The 24,545-nt window shown below is 39.8% G+C and overlaps 1 protein-coding gene across 1 annotated transcript in view; it reads right to left on the bottom strand.

The window, feature by feature from the left end:
• Positions 1-1,392: 1,392 nt before the first annotated feature.
• Positions 1,393-24,545, bottom strand: part of LOC149455634 (cytochrome P450 2B11-like) — a 39,266-nt gene continuing 16,113 nt past the window's right edge. Inside the window, exons 6-10 of the mRNA XM_089686023.1 lie at positions 23,751-23,927; positions 18,132-18,273; positions 6,984-7,168; positions 4,264-4,405; positions 1,393-1,664 (exon numbers count right to left, since the gene is read on the bottom strand). Coding sequence (XP_089542149.1) covers positions 1,486-1,664; positions 4,264-4,405; positions 6,984-7,168; positions 18,132-18,273; positions 23,751-23,927 — 825 coding nt within the window. The 3' untranslated portion in view covers positions 1,393-1,485. The remainder of the gene's footprint in view (positions 1,665-4,263; positions 4,406-6,983; positions 7,169-18,131; positions 18,274-23,750; positions 23,928-24,545) is intronic.

Raw genomic sequence — 24,545 nt, 5'->3', positions numbered from 1 at the left:
TTCCTCATACCCATGCCACATACTGTTTGTAAAAGAGTTCACTGTAAATATTTTTTTTAAATCAACTTTGGTGCAGTCATGCGATCTGTAAGCTCCAGCTCTGTGTCAGTGATCGGCTGTTGCAGAGGATGGGGGGAGTGCAATGAAATCTGCCAGGTGACATCCCATTGTAGAGCAATGGGTACGAGGAGGGGGAAGCAACATTTGCATCATAAATTATATGAACCTTTACTTCCACTTTAATTAGAGCTGATTAGGGTAATCTAAGGGTCAATAGCTGTAAAATAAAAAAAAAAAATTAAGTTTTAATTTTTTTGCTTTTGCTCGTCAGATTGCTTCAACTGGAATCACATATTGAGGTTTATCTAATAAAGAGAAAACAGGTGGCGTACACACCTAGTGCATTATCCAAGGTTTATTGTAAGGAGTGAAAAATAAAAACATACTCACAGACGAAGCATGTATCTAAAAAGCATAGAAAAATGACGATGGCCACAACGGCAGGCAAGTTGTTCTCACTGTCAGTGCGGTCAAATGGTTGACGCGTTTCGGGGACGAATTCCTTTCCTCAGAGCTAATGACCAGCCTCTGATGCAGATGTGTAATGAATGGAAAGTGGGAGCCTTGCTGGAGAGGCATCCCCAGCAAGGCTCCCACTTTCCTTTCATTACACATCTGCATCAGAGGCTGATCATTAGCTCTGAGGAAAGGGATTTGTCCCCGAAACGCGTCAGAAATTTGAACGCACTGACAGTGAGAACACCTTGCCTGCGTTGTGGCCATCCTCATTTTTCTATGCTTTTTAGATACATGCTTCGTCTGTGAGTATGTTTTTATTTTTCACTCCTTACAATAAACCTTGGATAATGCACTAGGTGTTTGCGCCAACTGTTTTCTCTTTATCCAGTGGCTGATTTCGCCATCTGAGGTGGGCTGCACCCCTGGAACATTTCCTTTGGTTGTCGCTGTCCTGGTACCCTTGGCTTCCCTTTTGGCTATGCATATCCTGAGGCGCTGGAGAGTACATACGATATCCGGTTCAGTTATTGAGGTTTATCTGTTTTATCTGCAAACAAATGAAGCAGAGTAGATACAAAAATACTAGTTTTCCTTTCTATTTCTCTATCTCACATCTGATGGTCAGATGGTCCATCTTCAGCTGCTTTTTTTGCACAGCATCTTCCAACTGCAATTTTGGCAACACAGAATTGTTGGCATGTGCGAGGGGGGAGACAGAGGAGCAGAAGGACAGAACGTGCTACAGACGGATTGTAAACTTTGCTGAAGAGCCTTTGGGCATGTGTAGTATGTCCAGAGCTGGTTAAAGAGTACAAAGCAAACCAACATGAAAAAGCAGTTGTTTGAGAAGTATTCTATTGCAGATCCAGAATATTTTCTTATTATCTCTTATTTATTTATTTATTTAGTAAGATGAGGTATATCCAAACTGAGCTTATTTTATACTACTTTGGGTAAATTAATCTTTTAGCTGCGAGGTATTGCACAAAGTTGGTAAGGTTTTGGTCCATGGGTTCCAGCCTCTGCTGGTTCAAGGTCTATCTCAACCCCGGGGGGCACCTGGAAGTTGAAGTTCTGCAATAGTGATGTAAAGAAGAGGAAAAGCTCCATTTTGGCCAAGGTTTCACCAGCACAGCTTCTTTTACCTAGAGAAAGACATGACAAGTGTATTTTAGAGTGCAATCAACTTTAACTGCTTTGCTTTGCTCTTGCCTGGACACCTGTTAATTTCTCCGTAATTCAGTGGCTAAATGGTTAGCACTTCTGCCTGGCAGTACTAGGGTTGTTGGTTCAGATCCCAATCATGGCACCACCTGCCTGGAGTTTGCATGTTCTCCCTGTGCCTACATGGGTTTCCTCCCACATTCCAAAAGACATGCTGGTAGGTTAATTGGATCCTGCCTAAATTGTCCCTAATATGTTTATGTATGAATGTAAGTTAGGGACCTTAGATTGTACACCCCTTGAGGGTTAGGGACTGATGTGAATGTACAATATACAGTGTATGTAAAGTTTTGCGTATATAAGTACCTGAAATAAATAAATAATGTAACAAAGTAGGCATGCATGACAATAAAATTAACTAAAGCTAACTTAAAACAATGAAGCTCAATTACTTTTAAAAAATAAATACAGTACATAAAAAATAAATAACAAAAGTCCTATTGCAACAAGCTTTCACATTAACTATAAGGCTAGACAGCAGCAGGTTGTAGTCAGGATTCATGGCCATGCTTCTTCTCTCATTCTAACATTGACTATACACATAGGCTTGCATTTATAAAAAAAAAATCTAAAGCTATTTCCCTGTAAAAATGGGTGCAGATCTGTTCTGTGCTAAGGGGGCAAACAATACAATTAGGCTATTTTCTGTGCTGCTTTGTATTTATTTAAAATGAAAAATACCAAATGTTGCCACTAGATGCACCAAGTAATCTTTGAGATGATACTCATTGCAATCTAGTGGACATTTCTATTTAAATCAATGAAAAACCAGTTAAACAGCACAGAATATAGTCTAATAACATTCATTTTTGCCCCTTTTGCACAGAAAGAATATATGTGAACTTTTACTGAGTGAATAGCAATGAAATAATTTCAATACCCGGCACTTTTACCCCCTTCCTGCCCAGGGCAATTTTCAGCTTTTAGTGTTGTTTGAATGACAATTGTGTTGTCATGCAACACTGTACCCATAAAAAATGTTTATTATTTTTTTCACACAAATAGAGCTTTCTTTTAGTGGTATTTAATCACCGCTGAGTTTTTATTGTTTTGCTAAATAAACAAAGAAAAAACAAAACGTTTGAAAAAAAACGCATTTTTCTTCATTTCTGTTTATAAAATTTTGCAAATAAATAACATTTCTTCATAAATTTAGGTCAAAATGTATTCTGCTGCATATCTTTGGTGAAAATATCGCAAATTAGTGTATATTATTTAGTCTGTAGAAAAGTTATAGAGTTCACAAACCATGGTATATATATCTGACAATTGATCAATCCTAATGTACTGAAGGCCATCTCATTTCTTGAGGCCCTAAAATGCCAGGATAGTATGAATATCAACCAAATTACCCATTTTTGGAAAATAGACAGTCCAAGGTCTTTAGTAAGAGGCATTGTGACAATTGTTTTTTTCACATATTGTCACCAGTCCAGTACAGCGTTATTATATAACTGGTGTGGTGGTGATCAGGGACACTGACTAGTAACTGGTGACAGTATGTAAAAAAAAATTAAAAAAAATAAGAATAATAACATTTTTTTTTTTTTTTTCTATTATTGTTTTGACATTATTTTTTCTTTTTTTACTATTTTTTTTTAAACACACTGTAACCAAAGCAATACAATGTTACCATAATAACATTGAACTACTCTGGGCAAGTGCTCAGAATTTTTTTTGGTACACATGATTGCTAATAACCATGTATTTCATTGATATTTGCAATCATTGTTACTGAATGAAACTGATTCATTCAGTCTTTTATTGCGATTAGCTTTGATTGGGCAAAGCTCATCATATGATACAGATGGGCTGTGACTGGCCCTGTCTGTACCATGTGACTGCTTTGATTAATCACAGTTAACAACACAACTGTATACAATGGATGGAATGACAGGAAGCCATCCATTCTATACAATTGTCATGTGATCTGCTGTGATTGGTCACAGCGGTCACATGCCACTGGCAACGGACCGGTGTAGTGATATGTCATCGGCTGTGTCCCGTGGACACAGTTGGTGACAGATGGCACCACTGTGTGGCCCCGCAGCCGCTTGAGTGACTCCTTCTAACAGGACATCTGTCAATCTGCTATAGGCCGGGTGGGGATAAACCCCATACTGATAAACAAACAATTTATCATAGATTTTATTGTTTAAGAAAGTCTTTCTAAAAATTATTGTTTGACACAACAATAAAAAGATTGAGTTACTCTATTTTGAATGTATATTTAATTGGGGCAGATTGACCACTTTTATGGAAAAAAGATAATCATATATCAGGGCTTTCCAATATTGCAGGAAGACGGGATCTTTTAAAAATGATAGTTATTTTGAACATTGTGTCATTATATGATTATGAGCACCTGAGAGTGCAAGGATCTTACAATGGGAGGATGGAACACCAAACTGGCTCAGGTTCCTGTTCTTCACACTGTTTTCTAAAGTTTTTGTAAGTAATAAAGCTACTGTATATACTGTCCAGTCTTTCAAATTCTCATCACGATTTGTTTAGATTTACCTATAGAGAATGGAATGAAGGCTTCATTCTTTTTAAAATTTCCTTCTGCATCAAGAAAATGCTCCGGATAGAACTCAAAGGGTTTTTTGAAATAGGCGTCATCTTTCAGTACAGAATACATCAATGGGAACACAACAGTGCCCTGCAAGGATAAATGTCAATTAAAAAACTGAACATATTTTTATATAACAAATTTCTAGCTGACAATAATTAAATATCTGTTTAAGTTTAGATAAATGCTTTAAACATAGTAGAGTATGCAGCTGTGAAACAATGTTCTGCATTTTCAGGTCTGTGGAAATCTGTTAAAGCCCAATTAAAGCCTTGGTATATATTACTGTAAGGTACAGTAGTGCTATGCACTGCTAAGGGACCTTTAGTGGAGTTGATTAGAGTAGTATTTGGTGGAAGGGATAATGTTGGAATGTTGGAGACTTGGGCCATTGTGTATAGGTGAGGGTAGGACCCCAACTTTCCAGCATGCTGTGTCTGCCAGCAAAGGGTATTTTAACCCTTGCTGTAGCACTACATATACAGTGGATACAGTATAAAAAGTCTACACACCCCTGTTAAAATGTCAGGTTCCTGTGATGTAAAAAAATGGGACAAAGATAAATAATTTCAGAATATTTTCCACCTTTAATGTAACCTATAAACTGTACAACTCAGTTGAACAACAAACTGTAATCTTTTGGGTGGAGGGAAACTAAAATAATATGGTTGCATAAGTGTGCACACCCTTAAACTAATACTATGTTGAAGCACCTTTTGATTTTATTCCAGCACTCAGTCTTTTTGGGTATGAGTCTATCAGCATGGCACATCTTGACTTGGCAATATTTGCCCGCTCTTCCTTGCAAAAACTCCAAATCAGTCAGATTGCGAGGGCATCTCCTGTGCACAGCCCTCTTCAGATCACCCCACAGATTTTCGATTGGATTCAGATCTGGGCTCTGGCTGGGCCATTCCAAAGCTTTAATCATCATCTGGTGAATCCATTTCCTTGTTGATTTGGATGAATGCTTTGGGTCGTTTTCATGTTGAAAGATGACGTTCCTCTTCATGTACAGCTTTCTAGCAGAAGTGTGAATGTTTTGTGTCAATATTGACTGGTATTTAGAACTGTTCATAATTCCCTCTACTTTGACTAAGGCCCCAGTTACAGCTAAAGAAAAACAGCTCCAAAGCATGATGCTGCCACCACCATGCTTCACTGTGGGTATGGTGTTCTTTTGGTGATGTGCAGTGTTGTTTTTGCACCAAACATATCTTTTGGAATTATGGCCAAAAAGTTCAACCTTGCTTTCATCAGACCAGAACACACTTTCCCACATGCTTTTGTGAGACTACAGATGTGTTTTTGCAAACTTTAGCCGGGCTTGGATGTTTTTCTTCATAAGAAAAGGCTTCCATCCTTCGACTCTACCCCACAGCCCAGACATATGAAGAATACGGGAGATTGTTGTCACATGTACCACACAACCAGTACTTGCCTGATATTCCTGCAGCTCCTTTAATGTTACTGTAGGCCTCTTGGCAGCCTCCCAGACCAGTTTTCTTCTTGTCTTTTCATCAATTTTGGAGGGGCTTTCAGTTCTTGGTAATGTCACTGTTTCGCCATGTTTCCTCTACTTGATGATGACTGTCTACACTGTGTCCCATGGTATATCTAAAGCCTTGGAAATTCTTTTGTATCCTTCTCCTGACTGATACCTTTTGACAATGAGATCCCTCTGATGCTTTGGAAGCTCTCTGTGGACCATGGCTTTTGCTGAAGGATGCGACTAATAAAATGTCAGGAAAAACCTACTAGAACAGCTGAACTGTATTTGGGATTAATCAGAGGCACTTTAAATGATGGCAGGCTTGTACTGACTCCTATTTACCATGATTTTGAACACAGCTACATCCCCAGTTATAAGAGGGTGTGCACATGTATGCAATCACATTATTTTGTTTTTTTATGTTTACTCCCCCCTCCTCCCCAAAAAAGATTTCAGTTTGTTTTTCAACTGAGTTGTACAGTTTATAGGCCACATTAACGGTGTAAACAGTTCTGAAATGATTTATCTTTGTCTCTTTTTTTTACATCACAGGAACCTGACATTTTAACAGGGGTGTGTAGACTTTTTATATCCACTGTATAAAATACAAATAAACACAGTGTATTCATTACTGTACCAACAGCCCGACTGCATTACCGTAATTAATACAGAGGATTCAGTTGGGCTTATAGGAGTGATCCATGGGTCAACCTGAATCTGGGAAAGGCCAAATAGACCATGCACTTGGGTGTCATATGGCTACATCATGTTATGCACTGAAATATGCATCCATCAGTCTTTGTAAGTTGCAATTCTTCAAAAATGACCAGCTGATTATGAAGATCATGAGACCTCATTTATGATTATTATAGGGCTTAAGCCCCAAAGAGGATGAAACATGTTGGGGGTGTGGCATAGGTTGTGAGGTCTCTCAGTATGTTGTATATGTCTCATCTGAATGCTTATTAAAATCAACTGAACTCTCTGCATGTCATCATGTGTGCCCTATTCTTTGTAATCATGTGCAATATGGGGTGACAGTGGACTTCTGGGCTTCATCACCCGGCTGCATTACAGAAATAAACAGCTCTTCGGGTACTTTGGAGCAGTTATTCATTTATAGATCATTTAACTAACAGATATTGAATGTTGCAAGGTAAAATAAAATGTAGTCACCTTTGGAATTAAATATCCTTTAAATGTGACATCTTGAATAGTTTCATGTGGAGCCCCATCTGGTACAATATCACCAAACCGCTGAATCTCATGAATTACAGCATCAGTATATGGCATTTTCTTCCTGTGTTCTGCTTGAGGTGGAGTCATGCCGATAATGCTATCAATTTCATGTTGAACTTTTTCTGCAAAGAAGACATACTATTTAAATTATATTGATATTAGAGATGAGCGAAGAAATGAAAGATTCGATTCGGCTGATTCGGCGAATTCCAGTGTGAAATTCGATTCGATGCAAATTTCTCCGCTACGAAGATGACTTATTTAAAGGGTTTCTAGGCTTCAGAGAGCCTTTAAATTAGTGCAGAACACTGTACCTTTAATTTAAATGCCCTTGGAGATGAGGAAGGAGAAGGAGAAGGAGAAGGATGAGAAGAAGGAGAAGGAGAAGGATGAGAAGAAGGAGAAGGATGAGAAGAAGGAGAAGGAGAAGGATGAGAAGAAGGAGAAGGATGAGAAGAAGGAGAAGGAGAAGGATGAGAAGAAGGAGAAGGATGAGAAGAAGGAGAAGGAGAAGGATGAGAAGAAGGAGAAGGATGAGAAGAAGGAGAAGGATGAGAAGAAGAAGGATGAGAAGAAGGAGAAGGATGAGAAGAAGAAGGATGAGAAGAAAGAGAAGGAGAAGGATGAGAAGAAGGAGAAGGATGAGAAGAAGGAGAAGGAGAAGGAGAAGGATGAGAAGAAGGAGAAGAAGGAGAAGGATGAGAAGAAGGAGAAGGATGAGAAGAAGGAGAAGGATGAGAAGAAGAAGGATGAGAAGAAGGAGAAGGAGAAGGATGAGAAGAAGAAGGATGAGAAGAAGGAGAAGGAGAAGGATGAGAAGAAGGAGAAGGATGAGAAGAAGGAGAAGGAGAAGGATGAGAAGAAGGAGAAGGAGAAGGATGAGAAGAAGGAGAAGGATGAGAAGAAGGAGAAGGAGAAGGATGAGGAGAAGGATGAGAAGAAGGAGAAGGATGAGAAGAAGGAGAAGGAGAGGATGAGAAGAAAGAGAAGGATGAGAAGAAGGAGAAGGAGAAGGATGAGAATAAGGAGAAGGAGAAGGATGAGAAGAAGGAGAAGGATGAGAAGAAGGAGAAGGATGAGAAGAAGGAGAAGGATGAGAAGAAGGAGAAGGAGAAGGATGAGGAGAAGGATGAGATGAAGGAGAAGGAGAAGGATGAGAAGAAGGAGAAGGAGAAGGATGAGAAGAAGGAGAAGGATGAGAAGAAGGAGAAGGAGAAGGATGAGAAGAAGGAGAAGGATGAGAAGAAGGAGAAGGATTAGAAGAAGGAGAAGGAGAAGGATGAGAAGAAGGAGAAGGAGAAGGATGAGAAGAAGGAGAAGGATGAGAAGAAGGAGAAGGATAAGAAGAAGAAGGATGAGAAGAAGGAGAAGGAGAAGGATGAGAAGAAGAAGGATGAGAAGAAGGAGAAGGATGAGAAGAAGGAGAAGGAGAAGGAGAAGGATGAGAAGAAGGAGAAGAAGGAGAAGGATGAGAAGAAGGAGAAGGAGAAGGATGAGAAGAAGGAGAAGGATGAGAAGAGAAGGAGAAGGATGAGAAGAAGAAGGATGAGAAGAAGGAGAAGGAGGAAGGATGAGAAGAAGAAGGATGAGAAGAAGGAGAAGGAGAAGGATGAGAAGAAGGAGAAGGAGAAGGATGAGAAGAAGAAGGATGAGAAGAAGGAGAAGGAGAAGGATGAGAAGAAGGAGAAGGAGAAGGATGAGAGAAGGAGAAGGAGAAGGATGAGAAGAAGGAGAAGGATGAGAAGAAGGAGAAGGATGAGGAGAAGGATGAGAAGAAGGAGAAGGAGAAGGATGAGAAGAAGGAGAAGGAGAAGGATGAGAAGAAGGAGAAGGATGAGAAGAAGGAGAAGGAGAAGGATGAGAATAATGGAGAAGGATGAGAAGAAGGAGAAGGAGAAGGATGAGAAGAAGGAGAAGGATGAGAAGAAGGAGAAGGATGAGAAGAAGGAGAAGGAGAAGGATGAGAAGAAGGAGAAGGAGAAGGATGAGAAGAAGGAGAAGGATGAGAAGAAGGAGAAGGATGAGAAGAAGGAGAAGGATGAGAAGAAGGAGAAGGATGAGAAGAAGGAGAAGGAGAAGGATGAGAAGAAGGAGAAGGAGAAGGACGAGAAGAAGGAGAAGGATGAGAAGAAGGAGAAGGAGAAGGATGAGAAGAAGAAGGATGAGAAGAGGGAGAAGGAGAAGGATGAGAAGAAGATGGATGAGAAGATGGAGAAGGAGAAGGATGAGAAGAAGGAGAAGGATGAGAAAGAAGGAGAAGGAGAAGGATGAAGAAGAAGGAGAAGGAGAAGGATGAGAAGAAGGAGAAGGATGAGAAGAAGGAGAAGGAGAAGGATGAGAAGAAGGAGAAGGATGAGAAGAAGGAGAAGGATGAGAAGAAGGAGAAGGAGAAGGATGAGAAGAAGAAGGATGAGAAGAGGAGAAGGATGGAGAAAGAAGAAGGATGAGAAGAAGGAGAAGGATGAGAAGGAAGAAGGATGAGAAGAAGGAGAAGGATGAGAAGAAGGAGAAGGATGAGAAGAAGGAGAAGGATGAGAAGAAGGAGAAGGGATGAGAAGAAGGAGAAGGAGAAGGATGAGAAGAAGGAGAAGGATGAGTAGAAGGAGAAGGATGAGAAGAAGGAGAAGGAGAAGGATGAGAAGAAGGAGAAGGATGAGAAGAAGGAGAAGGATGAGAAGATGAAGGATGAGAAGAAAGAGAAGGAGAAGGATGAGAAGAAGGGATGGAAGGAGGAGAAGGAGAAGGATGAGAAAGAAGGAGAAGGATGAGAAGAAGGAGAAGGAGAAAGTATGAGAAGATGGAGAAGAGGAGAAGGATGAGAAGAAGGAGAAGGAGAAGGATGAGAAGAAGGGAAGAAAGAGAAGGATGAGAAGAAGGAGAAGGATGAGAAGGAAGGAGAAGGATGAGAAGAAGAAGGATGAGAAGAAGGGAGAAGGAGAAGGATGAGAAGAAGAAGGATGAGAAGAGGAGAAGGAAGATGAGAAGAAGGAGAAGGATGAGAAGAAGGAGAAGGAGAAGGATGAGAGAAGGAGAAGGATGAGAAGAAGGAGAAGGATGAGAAGAAGGAGAAGGATGAGGAGAAGGATGAGAAGAAGGAGAAGGAGAAGGATGAGAAGAAGGAGAAGGATGAGAAGAAGGAGAAGGATGAGAAGAAGGAGAAGGAGAAGGAGAAGCAGAAGAAGAGGAGAAGGAGAAGGATGAGAAGGAAGGAGAAGGAGAAGGATGAGAGAAGGAGAAGGATGAGAAGAAGAAGAGAGAAGGATGAGAAGAAGGAGAAGGATGAGAGATGGAGAAGGAGAAGATGAGGAGAAGGATGAGAAGAAGGAGAAGGAGAAGGATGAGAAGAAGGAGAAGGATGAGAAGAAGGAGAAGGATGAGAGAAGGAGAAGGAGAAGCAGAAAGAAGAAGGGATGAGAAGAGGAGAGAAGGATGAGAAGAAAGGATGAGAAGAGGAGGAAGAGAGAGGATGGGAGGGAAGGATGAGAAGAAGGAGAAGGATGAGAGAAGGAGAAGATGAGAAGAAGGATGAGAAGAAGGAGGAAGGATGAGAGAAGGACAGTTCTGTGACAGTTTCTTCTATTTCTGACAGTTCTGGGACATTCACTCCCCTCAGCAGGTTTCAACCGTGTATGGAGGAATGTCATAGAACTATCAGAAATAGACTATTTCTGACAGTTCTGGGACTGTCCTTCCATACAGCGGTGAAACATTGTATGTATTTGTTTCCATAAATGGATCCATTTATGGAAACAAATACATACAAATGTTTCAACCGCTGTATGGAAGGACAGTCCCAGAATTGTCATTAATAGTCTATTTCTGACAGTTCCATGACATTCCCTCCATACAGCGGTTGAAACAGCTGTATGGAGTGAATGTCCCAGAACTGTCAGAAATAGTCTATTTCTGACAGTTCTGGGACATTCACTCCATACAGCTGTTTTAACCGCTGTATGGAGGGAATGTCATGGAACTGTCCTTCCATACAGCGGTTGAAACATTGTATGTATTTGTTTCCATAAATGGATCCATTTATGGAAACAAATACATACAATGTTTCAACCGCTGCATGGAAGGACAGTCCCAGAACTGTCATTAATAGTCTATTTCTGACAGTTCCATGACATTCCCTCCATACAGCGGTTAAAACAGCTGTATAGAGTGAATGTCCCAGATCTGTCAGAAATAGACTATTTATGACAGATCTGGGACATTCACTCCATACAGCTGTTTTAACCGCTGTATGGAGGGAAAGTCATGGAACTGTCAAAAATAGACTATTAATGACAGTTCTGGGACTGTCCTTCCATACAGCGGTTGAAACATTGTATGTATTTGTTTCCATAAATGGATCCATTTATGGAAACAAATACATACAATGTTTCAACCGCTGCATGGAAGGACAGTCCCAGAACTGTCATTAATAGTCTATTTCTGACAGTTCCATGACATTCCCTCCATACAGCGGTTAAAACAGCTGTAAGGAGTGAATGTCCCAGATCTGTCAGAAATAGACTATTTATGACAGATCTGGGACATTCACTCCATACAGCTGTTTTAACCGCTGTATGGAGGGAATGTCATGGAACTGTCAAAAATAGACTATTAATGACAGTTCTTGGACTGTCCTTCCATACAGCGGTTGAAACCGCTGTATGGAAGGACAGTCCCAGAACTGTCATTAATAGTCTATTTCTGACAGTTCCATGACATTCCCTCCATACAGCGGTTGAAACAGCTGTATGGAGTGAATGTCCCAGAACTGTCAGAAATAGTCTATTTCTGACAGTTCTGGGACATTCACTCCATACAGCTGTTTTAACCGCTGTATGGAGGGAATGTCATGGAACTGTCAGAAATAGACTATTAATGACAGTTCTGGGACTGTCCTTCCATGCAGCGGTTGAAACATTGTATGTATTTGTTTCCATAAATGGATCCATTTATGGAAACAAATACATACAATGTTTCAACCGCTGTATGGAAGGACAGTCCCAGAACTGTCATTAATAGTCTATTTTTGACAGTTCCATGACATTCCCTCCATACAGCGGTTAAAACAGCTGTATGGAGTGAATGTCCCAGATGTGTCAGAAATAGACTATTTATGACAGATCTGGGACATTCACTCCATACAGCTGTTTTAACCGCTGTATGGAGGGAATGTCATGGAACTGTCAAAAATAGACTATTAATGACAGTTCTGGGACTGTCCTTCCATACAGCGGTTGAAACATTGTATGTATTTGTTTCCGTAAATGGATCCATTTATGGAAACAAATACATACAATGTTTCAACCGCTGTATGGAAGGACAGTCCCAGAACTGTCATTAATAGTCTATTTCTGACAGTTCCATGACATTCCCTCCATACAGCAGTTGAAACAGCTGTATGGAGTGAATGTCCCAGAACTGTCAGAAATAGACTATTTATGACAGTTCTGGGACAATCACTCCATACAGCTGTTTCAACCGCTGTATGGAGGGAATGTCATGGAACTGTCAGAAATAGACAATTAATGACAGTTCTGGGACTGTCCTTCCATACAGCGGTTGAAACATTGTATGTATTTGTTTCCATAAATGGATCCATTTATGGAAACAAATACATACAATGTTTCAACCGCTGTATGGAAGGACAGTCCCAGAACTGTCATTAATAGTCTATTTCTGACAGTTCTATGACATTCCCTCCATACAGCGGTTGAAACAGCTGTATGGAGTGAATGTCCCAGAACTGTCAGAAATAGTCTATTTCTGACAGTTCTGGGACATTCACTCCATACAGCTGTTTTAACCGCTGTATGGAGGGAATGTCATGGAACTGTCCTTCCATACAGCGGTTGAAACATTGTATGTATTTGTTTCCATAAATGGATCCATTTATGGAAACAAATACATACAATGTTTCAACCGCTGCATGGAAGGACAGTCCCAGAACTGTCATTAATAGTCTATTTCTGACAGTTCCATGACATTCCCTCCATACAGCGGTTAAAACAGCTGTATGGAGTGAATGTCCCAGATCTGTCAGAAATAGACTATTTATGACAGTTCTGGGACATTCACTCCATACAGCTGTTTTAACCGCTGTATGGAGGGAATGTCATGGAACTGTCAGAAATAGACTATTAATGACAGTTCTGGGACTGTCCTTCCATACAGCGGTTGAAACATTGTATGTATTTGTTTCCATAAATGGATCCATTTATGGAAACAAATACATACAATGTTTCAACCGCTGTATGGAAGGACAGTCCCAGAACTGTCATTAATAGTCTATTTCTGACAGTTCTATGACATTCCCTCCATACAGCGGTTGAAACAGCTGTATGGAGTGAATGTCCCAGAACTGTCATAAATAGTCTATTTCTGACAGTTCTGGGACATTCACTCCATACAGCTGTTTCAACCGCTGTATGGAGGGAATGTCATGGAACTGTCAGAAATAGACTATTAATGACAGTTCTGGGACTGTCCTTCCATACAGCGGTTGAAACATTGTATGTATTTGTTTCCATAAATGGATCCATTTATGGAAACAAATACATACAATGTTTCAACCGCTGCATGGAAGGACAGTCCCAGAAATGTCATTAATAGTCTATTTCTGACAGTTCCATGACATTCCCTCCATACAGCGGTTGAAACACCTGTATGGAGTGAATGTCCCAGAACTGTCAGAAATAGTCTATTTTTGACAGTTCTGGGACATTCCCTCCATACAGCGGTTTCCGGCAAAAAGTGTATGTGCAGAGTTCCTCTATTCTGCAGATACACTTAGAGGAGCTCTGCAGATACACTTAGAGGAGCTCTGCACATACACTTTTTTCCGGCTTGGAATTATTCTTATTTTCATCCTACTTCTTCTTCTTCTTCTTCATCCTCTTCCTCATCCTCTTCTTCTTCTGAGGATGAGGATGAGGATGAAGAAGAAGAAGAAGAAGTAGGATGAAAATAAGATTATTTCCAAGCCGGCAAAAAGTGTATGTGCAGAGCTCCTCTAAGTGTATCTGCAGAGCTCCTCTTAGTGTATCTGCAGAATAGAGGAACTCTGCACATACACTTTTTGCCGGCTTGCAATTATTCTTATTTTCATCCTACTTCTTCTTCTTCTTCTTCTTCTTCATCCTCTTCTTCTTCTTCTGAGGATGAGGATAAAGAAGAAGAAGAAGAAGGATGAAAATAAGATTAATTCCAAACAGGCAAAAAGTGTATGTGCAGAGCTCCTCTAAGTGTATCTGCAGAGCTCCTCTAAGTGTATCTGCAGAATAGAGGAACTCTGCACATACACTTTTTGCCGGCTTGGAATTATTCTTATTTTCATCCTACTTCTTCTTCTTCTTCTTCATCCTCATCCTCATCCTCAGAAGAAGAGGATGAGGATGAAGAAGAAGAAGAAGAAGAAGAAGTAGGATGAAAAGAAGAATAATTCCATGCCGGCAAAAAGTGTATGTGCAGAGTTCCTCTATTTCTGACAGTTCTCTCACAGCTTCTTCACATGTACAGCGGTTGAAACATCTGTATCCTAAATGGAAACTAATAGATACAAATTGTATCTATTAGTTTCCATTTAGGATACAGATGTTTCAACCGCTGTACATGTGAAGAAGCTGTGAGAGAACTGTCAGAAATAGAGGAACTCTGCACATACACTTTTTGCCGGCTTGGAATTATTCTTCTTTTCATCCTACTTCTTCTTCTTCTTCTTCTTCTTCTTCTTCTTCTTCATCCTCATCCTCATCCTCTTCTTCTGAGGATGAGGATGAAGAAGAAGAAGAAGTAGGATGAAAAGAAGAATAATTCCAAGCCGGCAAAAAGTGTATGTGCAGAGTTCCTCTATTTCTGACAGTTCTCTCACAGCTTCTTCACATGTACAGTGGTTGAAACATCTGTATCCTAAATGTAAACTAATAGATACAATGTTTCAACCGCTAAACATGTGTTCCTTCTGTCAGAGAACTGTCAGAAATAGCGGAGCTCACTGCAGGGACACTTTTGCCGGCTGATCGGGAAATGTTCGATTCGCGCACCCGAAGCAGGCAAAATTTCGGTTTCGACGCGAATCGAATATTTCCTGAAATTCGACTCGAATTCCGGTTCGCCTAGTTCGATTCGCTCATCTCTAATTGATATGATAATTACTTTGACAAATTTAGATATGCACAGCATATGTTCTCCATTTAGAGCTGGTGCATATATATGCGGATTGGATGTAGTTAGAGCCTCATCCAATCCACATGATATGTGAAAAAACATTGCTTCCTATGATGCCTGTTCACATACAGTTGTGTTCAAAATAATAGCAGTCAGACATCACTAACCTGATCAATCACTGTTTTTGGTAGAAATGATATTTCTACATGGCAAATAATTTACTAACAGGTGTAGTAGAGTAATAGAAATCCAACAGTCATGACATGCATACTGCTGATTCTGTGTAATTGAATCACTAATTGAAAGGGGCATGTTCAAAATAATAGCAGTGTGAAGTTCTATTAGTGAGGTCATTCATTCTTTGAAAAACAAGTGGCAATTATTGCCCTTATTTAAGGAAAGAAGGCAGCAAATGTTGTACATGCTGGTTACAGTGCATTTCTCTCTAAAATTCTGAGTAAAATGGGTCATTCCAGACATTTTTCAGAAGAATAGCGTACCTTGATTAAAAAATTGATTGGAGAGGGGAAAACATATAAAGAAGTGCAGAAAGTGATAGGCTGCTCAGCTAAAATAATCGCAAATGCTTTAAAATGGCAACCGAAACCTGAAAGACGTGGAAGAAAGCGAAAAACTACCATTCGAATGGATAGAAGAATAGCCAAAATGGCAAGGACTCAGCCAACAATCAGCTCCAGGAAGATGAAAGAAGGTGTAAAGTTACCTGTGAGTACTGTTACAATTAGAAGACGCCTATGTGAAGCCAAGCTATCTGCAAGAAGCTCCCACAAAGTCCCACTGTTGAAAAAAAGACATGTGCTGAAGAGGTTACAATTTGCCAAAGAGCACATTGACTGGCCTAAAGAGAAATGGCGCAACATTTTGTGGACTGATGAAAGTAAGATTGTTCTTTTTGGGTCTAGTGGCCGGAGACAGTTTGTCAGACGACCCCCAAACACTGAATTCAAGCCACAGTACACTGTGAAGACAGTGAAGCATGGTGGTGCAAGCATCATGATATGGGGATGTTTCTCATACTATGGTGTTGGGCCTATTTATCGCATACCAGGGATCATGGATCAGTTTGAATACATCAGAATACTTGAAGAGGTCATGCTGCCTTATGCTGAAGAGGAAATGCCCTTGAAATGGGTGTTCCAACAAGACAACCCAAACACACCAGTAAACGTGCAACATCTTGGTTCCAGACCAACAAGTATGACGTCATGGAGTGGCCAGCCCAATCCCCGGATCTTAATCCAATAGAAAACTTGTGGGGTGACATAAAAATGCAGTTTCTGAGGCAAAACCAAGAAATAGAGAAGAACTGTGGAATGTAGTCCAATCATCCTGGGCTGGAATACCTTTTCACAGGTGCCAGAAGTTGGTTGACTCCATGCAACACAGATGTACAGCAGTTCTCAGAAACAGTGCTTATACAACTAAATATTCATTAAGTGATTCAAAGGAAATCTTCAAACATTTTTCAGTTTATATAGTGAATGTTTGAGTTTGTAAAGAAGAATACAAACACTGCTATTTCTTTGAACAGTCTAATATTCACTTTTCTTCAATTTTTTTAGAGGAACAACACAAATTTGATCTATTTTTCTTCATGTTTTGATTTGGAATAGAATGTGTAGTGTTCCCAATGCATTTGTGTGTATGGAAATAAAAGCTATTAGAAGGATTTTGAGCTTTATTCACTTTTTTTCAACACACTGTTATTATTTTGAACACAACTGTATGTCCAGTTCACTGGTGGAGCACATTCTGTGTAGATTCAGTGCTATTTGAAAAAGAGTCATGTCCAATTTCTGAGCAATGCGGTCCGGTTCAGGTGCGGATTACAGGCTATTGACTTCTATGGAAACCGTTCCTAAACCGCATATGTGTGAACAGGATAATCCTGAGAGCTAATCCTGTCCTGAACCTGATGTAAATTTGACATGAACCAGTGAACAATTACTGTATCAATTAGCTGTGAAACCTGAGCTTCAATCTGCACTGCACATGTGTGAATCAGCTCTAAGGAATATTTCATCCCATCTCCAGGCAAAAATGAATCTCCTTTCCGCAACTCCCTGAATTGTTTGCTCAGGCCTTCTAAAGCATATTTTACTCCCCTAAATCTACAGTCCAGGTTCTTAGCTGCATTGTTTTAAGGTGTGGGAGATTGGTAATCCAGTCCTTAATCTTTTCAATGATGTCCCCACTGAGTTTCCTATTCTGAATCCGAAGAGGACACCACCGCTAGACAATTATTTGATTAGTCACTCTGGGTCAGTAACTTAAAATACTGTAGCTATGGAGTTAGCATGTCAGCCATTAAGCCAGTATTTTCAGCAGGAGACATCAGTAACAGAAATCTGCACATTTCTTTAAGGCAACCCTGTCAGCACTTAAAAAACAAATTAACCATCTTAGAGTGAACAGTATTACATGTCTGTTATTAGCTTTGTTAGCCATGAAAGCATCTTTAGTGTACATCTGTGAAACTATTTGTACTTTGTTCGTGACTTCAGGAGTTTTTCCTTGTCCACTGAACATTGCACTTTCATTGGGAAAAAAACGGTGATGGTGTTTAGTCTTGAGTTCAGAGAAAAAGAGAGACTTGTATCGTTTGTTTACAGGAGGCACTGTTTTTCTTTGGGTGTTCATATCACTGCTTGCATCATTTTGGCTATCCAGAGGAAGAATCTTCTCAGAGTCCAGAAGAGGAGTCAGCAGTGATGTCACTGAAAGGACACCTTTGGGGATTGATACACCCCACATAGGTGAGTAAAATTTGCTTTGCAAGGTAGGAAAAAAATAAACACATCTGAATGGGTGAGAGACGTGGGTGGGGTTAGTTTTTGCCTAGTGATGGGATTTAATTATGTATATTGTGAAATAACACATAAATTATTTAAAAAATTGATTTCTTACTTTGTATTTCTGGATATTTCATCATTAGAAGTATTGCCCATCTCATAGTGGTGGTGGTTGTCTCCATTCCAGCAACAAAAAGATCATTCACCAGAGCAATTAAGTTATCATTGTGAAAATACTGAGAGGATTCTGTTTTTCCCTAGGAAAAAGTAAAATCAGTAACAATTGTAGTGTATTTTTATGGGTGTAATTCATTGCTGTCTATCTGAAGGTTCATGAGAATATGTTGTAATTAATGCAACCAGGGTTATCTAAAAACAATCTATATTCTTTTTGGTGGTATGGGTAACTTTTGTGGCTAACTGGCTAACTTCTTCCACAAGTGCATTTGTGAGGTCAGGCACTGATGCCAGATGAGAAGGTCTGGCTCGCAGTCTCCACTCTAATTCATCCCAAAGGTGTTCTATTGGGTTGAGGTCAGGACTCTGTATAGGCCAGTCAAGTTCCTCCACCCCAAACTTGCTCATTTCATGTCTCACTCTCGCTCATGTCTTTATGGACCATGCTTTGTGCACTGGTGTGCAGTCATGTTGGAACAGGAAGGGGCCATCCCCAAACTGTTCCCACAAAGTTGGGAGCATGAAATTGTCCAAAATGTCTTGGCATGCTGACGCCTTAAGAGTTCCCTTCACTAGAACTAAGGGTCCAAGTCCAACCCCTGAAAAACAACCCCACACCGTAATCCTCCCTCCACCAGACTTTGCACTTGACACAATGCAGTCAGGCAATTACTGTTCTCCTGGCAACCACCAAACCCAGACATGTTCATCAGATTTCCAGACAGAGAAGCGTGATTCCTCACTCCAGAGAACATGTCTTCACTGCTCTAGAGTCCAGTGGTGGCGTGCTTTACACCACTGTATCCGACGCTTCGCATTGCACTTGGTGATGTAAGGCTTGGATGCAGCTGCTTGGCCATGGAAACCCATTCCATGAAGCTCTCTACACACGGTTGTGCTAATCTGAAGGCCACAGAAAGTTTGGAGGTCTTTAGCTATTGACTCTGCAGACAGTTGACGACTTCTGCGCACTGTGCGCTTTCAGCATGTGCTGCCCCCTTTCTGTCATTTTACATGTTACCAGTACTTTACATTCTCCCAAAAATTCATAAGAGCTCGACTAACCCTCCGGGGAGACCCATTGTGAGCGGTATAGGCTCGTTGGGCTCAAAGATAGGGCAATACATAGATTTTTTCTTACAGCCTTTGGTGTCCCAAACTCCAGCTTATTTACGGGATACCAAACAAATGTTAAATGATATTAAAACGCTGTCCCTTACCGCCCAAACTTTGCTAGTGACGGCGGATGTGTCCTCCTTGTACAGCAATATAGCTCATAAGGATGGGCTTGAAGCCGCAGATTATTATTTACGCACCTATAGCACTTTATCGCCCTTACATACAGATTTTATTCTATCTTTGCTCAATTTTGCAATTAATAACAATTATTTTTGGTTTGATCATAAATTTTACTTGCAGATAAAGGGTGTAGCAATGGGGGCAAAATTTGCCCCCAGTCTTGCGAATTTGTTCATGGCACTCTGGGAGGAGATGGTAATCTACTCACGAGAATGGCCTGAACTTATGTTTTATAGACGATACATCGATGATGTGTTTCTGCTCTGGAAAGGGGAAGAACAGACATTAATTAACTTTTTTACTACCCTTAATTTCAATGACAAGAATATAGAGCTGTCTTATAATTACAGCTCGAAGGAGATTAGCTTTCTAGATCTCACATTAATCAATCATAATGGAGGTCTTGTAACAAAAACTTTTTTCAAAAAAACTGATCGTAATGGATACATACCGAAAGGAAGCTGCCACCACCCTAGATGGTTATCTAATATCCCAAAGGGACAGTTTATTCGATTACGAAGAAACTGTACAGATCTAGAAACCTTTTACAATCAATCTGAAATCATAAAAAATAGGTTTTTAGAAAAAGGGTATGAGACTAAGAGTTTGGAGAGCACTATTAACACTGTGGCCCATCTCCACAGAGAAGATCTTCTAATAAACAAGGAGAAGGCCAAAAAAGGCCAAATATGCCCTTTTATCACCAACTACTCTAAACAATACGGGGCTATCAACCATATTATCAAGAAAAACTGGAAGGTCCTACTGGCAGACCCAGTGTTATCCAAAATTCTACCAGAAAAACCAGAAATAGTATTTCGTAAGGCCACCAATTTAAGACACTATTTAGCACCCAATGTGATTGATCCACCTAAAGAAATCTCTCTGTTTAATGATCTTAAGGGATACCATCTGTGTAATAAGTGTATAATCTGCAAATGTGATAACACCAGGAAACATAGACAAAATATGTTTACTTCACAAGTAACTGGGAGAAGATATAATATAGATAAATTCATTACATGTAACAACAAATGTGTGGTCTACTTGTTAGAATGTCCATGCAAGCTTCAGTACATCGGTCGCACCACTAGGCGGCTCAGAGATAGATTGAGAGATCATGTCAATAACATCAAACGGGGATACAAAGAACATTCAGTTTCCAATCATTACAAGAGATTTCATAATATGGACCCCACCTCTCTTAAATTTACGGGTATCGATACAATTAAAACCCACTGGAGAGGAATACACAAGAGACGTGCCGTCTCTCAATTAGAAATGAAATGGATCTATGAGCTTCGCTCTTTAAAACCTAATGGCCTCAATATTGAGGTCGATATCAATTGTTTCATTGAAAATAATTGAGTACCACCCATCTGATACCATCATGATGGATTCCTCTATAGATTATAACTTTTAGATTAGTATATTCGTTATATATGGATAATTTATACGTTCTGTCTCCTTGCCTTTGAGGAATGATTTTATCGTCTCTCTTCATGGGAGATATGTACAGATAGGATTGATTTTATCTTTTAATTTTAATTTATTCTATTTCTATCTGACTATATACATTTTATTATGCTATTTGTGATATCTGCACATGTGCACTGACCTCAAGTCCATGGGAATGGGATATATACAATTTTTCTAATAAGATATAGAATATGTATATATCGCTTATAAACAGAGATCTCTTTATTAATTTTTATTAATTTTTATCAATTTTTTATTAATTTTTTATTAATTTTTTTAGACCGCATTTAGATCGGTATCTGTACCAAATGTACACTGTGAGAGGAATGCTGATACATTCCCCTTGCGATAATAGAATGATTTATATAGTACTACCTTATGTATAGATTAATGGTACTAAGGGATTTCTGTCTTTTTCTAACTGGACAGATTTTTCTTGATAACCGCCAATAGTGGTTGATGACGGGACCCGTTCTTCCCTCTCCCCCTTTTCTTGAATCCATGAATTGATCGTCATGGTTGTTACCCTTTCGGATATTGTTTAAGATACTTATGCACACTTACCCCCATCGAAGGATGCTGATATATTCCTTGATTGGGGACACACAGGCATTCAATCTGCCCTATACCGTGGGACTAAGGAAAAATGGCGCCCGTCATCCTCGCGCAGGCGCAGTTCGTTCTGCGCTATCCCAAAATGGCCGCGGTCTCCTGCACATGTGCGGTTCAATTTGTGTATAAAAACAAACGGCGGACGACACGACGTGATTGGCGACCCCCCTCTGAAGACGTGCTTGAGCACGATACGCGTCAGGAGGAGCCACACCACGCCGTGACGTCACACCCGCCGGAGCAACGTGGAGCTCCGGCGGATACTCTCACTTACCAGCTGGTCAGTTACTCACAGACTATTGTCTGCAACGTTTTTGTATCAACATTTTTAATAAATTTGAGGTTAAAACCTACTACACTATGGGAGTGTTCTTGCTGCCCCCTGGGGGAGTGCTCTAGTCCGCAGACTCATCGCAGACCCACTCCAGGAAAGGATTGCCATCCATTATCCAGATCACCAGTAAGGACGGTTTCTACAGGGACCCCCAATGGAGTAGAACAACCCATTTAGGACCCGAGAAAGGAGGAATCGCTCACCACCTGACAGCAGGATTTTATATTCAATGCGCATTTAAAATGCGCGTCCGGTGAGTGCGCATTTTAACACCACCTCCTCACGAATAACAGAGTCACCTCTATTATCTATGTGTATTCACGGGACTATCCATTTATCACACTAGTGACTTACCACTAATTTATGTATACTTGAATTCACTATTGCTCACTAGCGCTGCACTTCCTTTGTATTTATTGTCTATTACCATAGGTCCTTGGTACCTATTTTGTGCATAGCAGCTTGTTGGGTTTTTTCACTAAGGCGCTCTTTACTATTTTTTGTATATGTCATTTTACATGGCCTGCTACTTCGTGGCTGAGTTGCTGTTGTTCCCAGTTGCTTTCACTTTGTTATAATTCCACTAACAGTTGACTGTGCAATATTTAGTAGCAAGGAAATTTCACAGATGGACTCATTGCACAGGTGGCAACCTATCAAGGTACCATGCTTGAATTTACTGCATGTGAGTTATTTCACAAATGTTTGTAGACACAGTCTGCATGCCTAGGTGCTTGATTTTATACACCTGTGGCCATGGAGGTGATTGGAACACCTGAATCCAATAGTTTGGAGAGGTGTCCCAATAATTTTGGCAATATAGTGTAGTCTACCCCTTGGTCTACAGTGTGTGCAATTGTAGTCACCTTATGGCTAGCTGTCTTTTTTATTCTTCAGCTTTCATGTTCATAACAGAAAACACCATAGCCTGGACAATTCTAATCTTTGTACTTATGGACACATTTTACTTTTGAAGTTACTTTTCTATATCTTTCATTCTTGCTGTTATGAGCCAGTCTGTGTCATAATTCTTAACTGCTGGGTCCATAATTTCTATGTTTTCACCATAAACGTTGTAGTTATCTGTCTTTTCTTTTCTAATAACAGTTTTTTTCTAAAATTAACTAAAGTCAAATCTTTTTACTTTGTTCTGTAAATTTCTTTATGAGGCTCTTGACATCCTCCACATTTTCTGCTGTGAGCATAATGTCAACCATCTTATGAAAGATTGCTGATGTATACTAATATTCAATGTAATTTGCAAGTGTACACTTCTTGATGTGTTGAAGACCAGATCACTCTCCTACCTCCCACACCTTTCTATTGGGCTATCACTATGAGGTGGCTTGACCTTCAACAACGTACAGTTAGGAAGGCCATAGATGGGCCATTTATCTGCCAAATTGTTGGCTTATAAACAAAAAATTGGTCGGCGCCGTTGCCGATGCAGACACCATCGTCCACGAAAACCGGCCGTTTTTCGTGGATTTTCCAGCATGACCGATAAAAATAAATGAGAAGATCCACAAAAAATGGCCGATGGGCTGGCCCCACTAATGGCGTGAATATCGGCATATCATGCGGATAAAAATTTGGCCAATAAACAACCCGTCTATGGCCTGCATTAGCTGAGATATTAAAAATCATTTTGCTTATATCTTCTACAAACAATCCTACTACACAGCGGTAAAACTATATAAAAAGTTTCTTACAAAAACCTGCTTTAAATATAATAGCTTTAAGAGAACATTTTTTAATTTTATTTGAGAATATCCATTCTCGATATCAAATACTAGATCAGTCAACACACCTCTAATGAAATGTGATCCTTACCTCTTGCTGCTTCACCAGGAAGGCATCAATAAGATTCCTTTGGTCATTCACATCTAGAGTTTTTTTCTGTTGAGTAAATGTTTCTTTTATGAAGTTTTGCATCTGTCTCATATTTTCAAAGATTTTATGGTGAGGTCCTGGAAGCAGGTCTAACAAAGTTGGAATAATGTTGTACATCTTAAAAAAAAAAATAAAAAAATACACATAGGTATATAATTGCCAATACACTTATAATTTGTTAGACTGTGAATGATGAAGGTAAAGAAGATACTGTAATTACTTCTCTGGGGATTGAATAGTTTGGTGAATATTAAAAGTATCACATTTAAAGTGAACCTTCTATAAAAAAAATAAAAGGCCTGCTTTACAGCCAGCCCCCCACCCCCCCAAAAAATCTCTTTTAAGACGAAATCCTAAAAAATAAAGCATTGACAAAAAATATGAAAAAATGTTTGCTTCAGCCTAGTCTTCCAATGCCTCCTCAGAAGGCTGGTGGTCAAAATTCTAGAGAATGCTCTCCAGACCATGACAGAAGTGCACCTTTGTGGGATTAAGAACATTCAGGAGGCACAGTAACATCAATTACACCTCCAAGAGAGTTGCAGACTGTGGTTGAGCTATTGCTTTTAATCTTTTTAGTCAATCCTTATTTTTGATGGTATTTAAAACTAATTCTGTTTGGGGGGGGGGGGTGGAGACTTACAGTAAAGGTCGACTATACATTTTCTTGAAAGGTTCACCTTTATGCCTATTGTACTCCAGTATATCTCCATGTTCATTGGCTATTACCACAAC

The sequence above is a fragment of the Staurois parvus genome, unplaced genomic scaffold, assembly GCF_062004578.1.
Source record: "Staurois parvus isolate SC_StPar_1 unplaced genomic scaffold, SC_StPar_1.0 ptg000390l, whole genome shotgun sequence".
Classification (NCBI taxonomy): domain Eukaryota; kingdom Metazoa; phylum Chordata; class Amphibia; order Anura; family Ranidae; genus Staurois; species Staurois parvus.
This window is presented reverse-complemented; position numbering and strand designations above follow the sequence as displayed.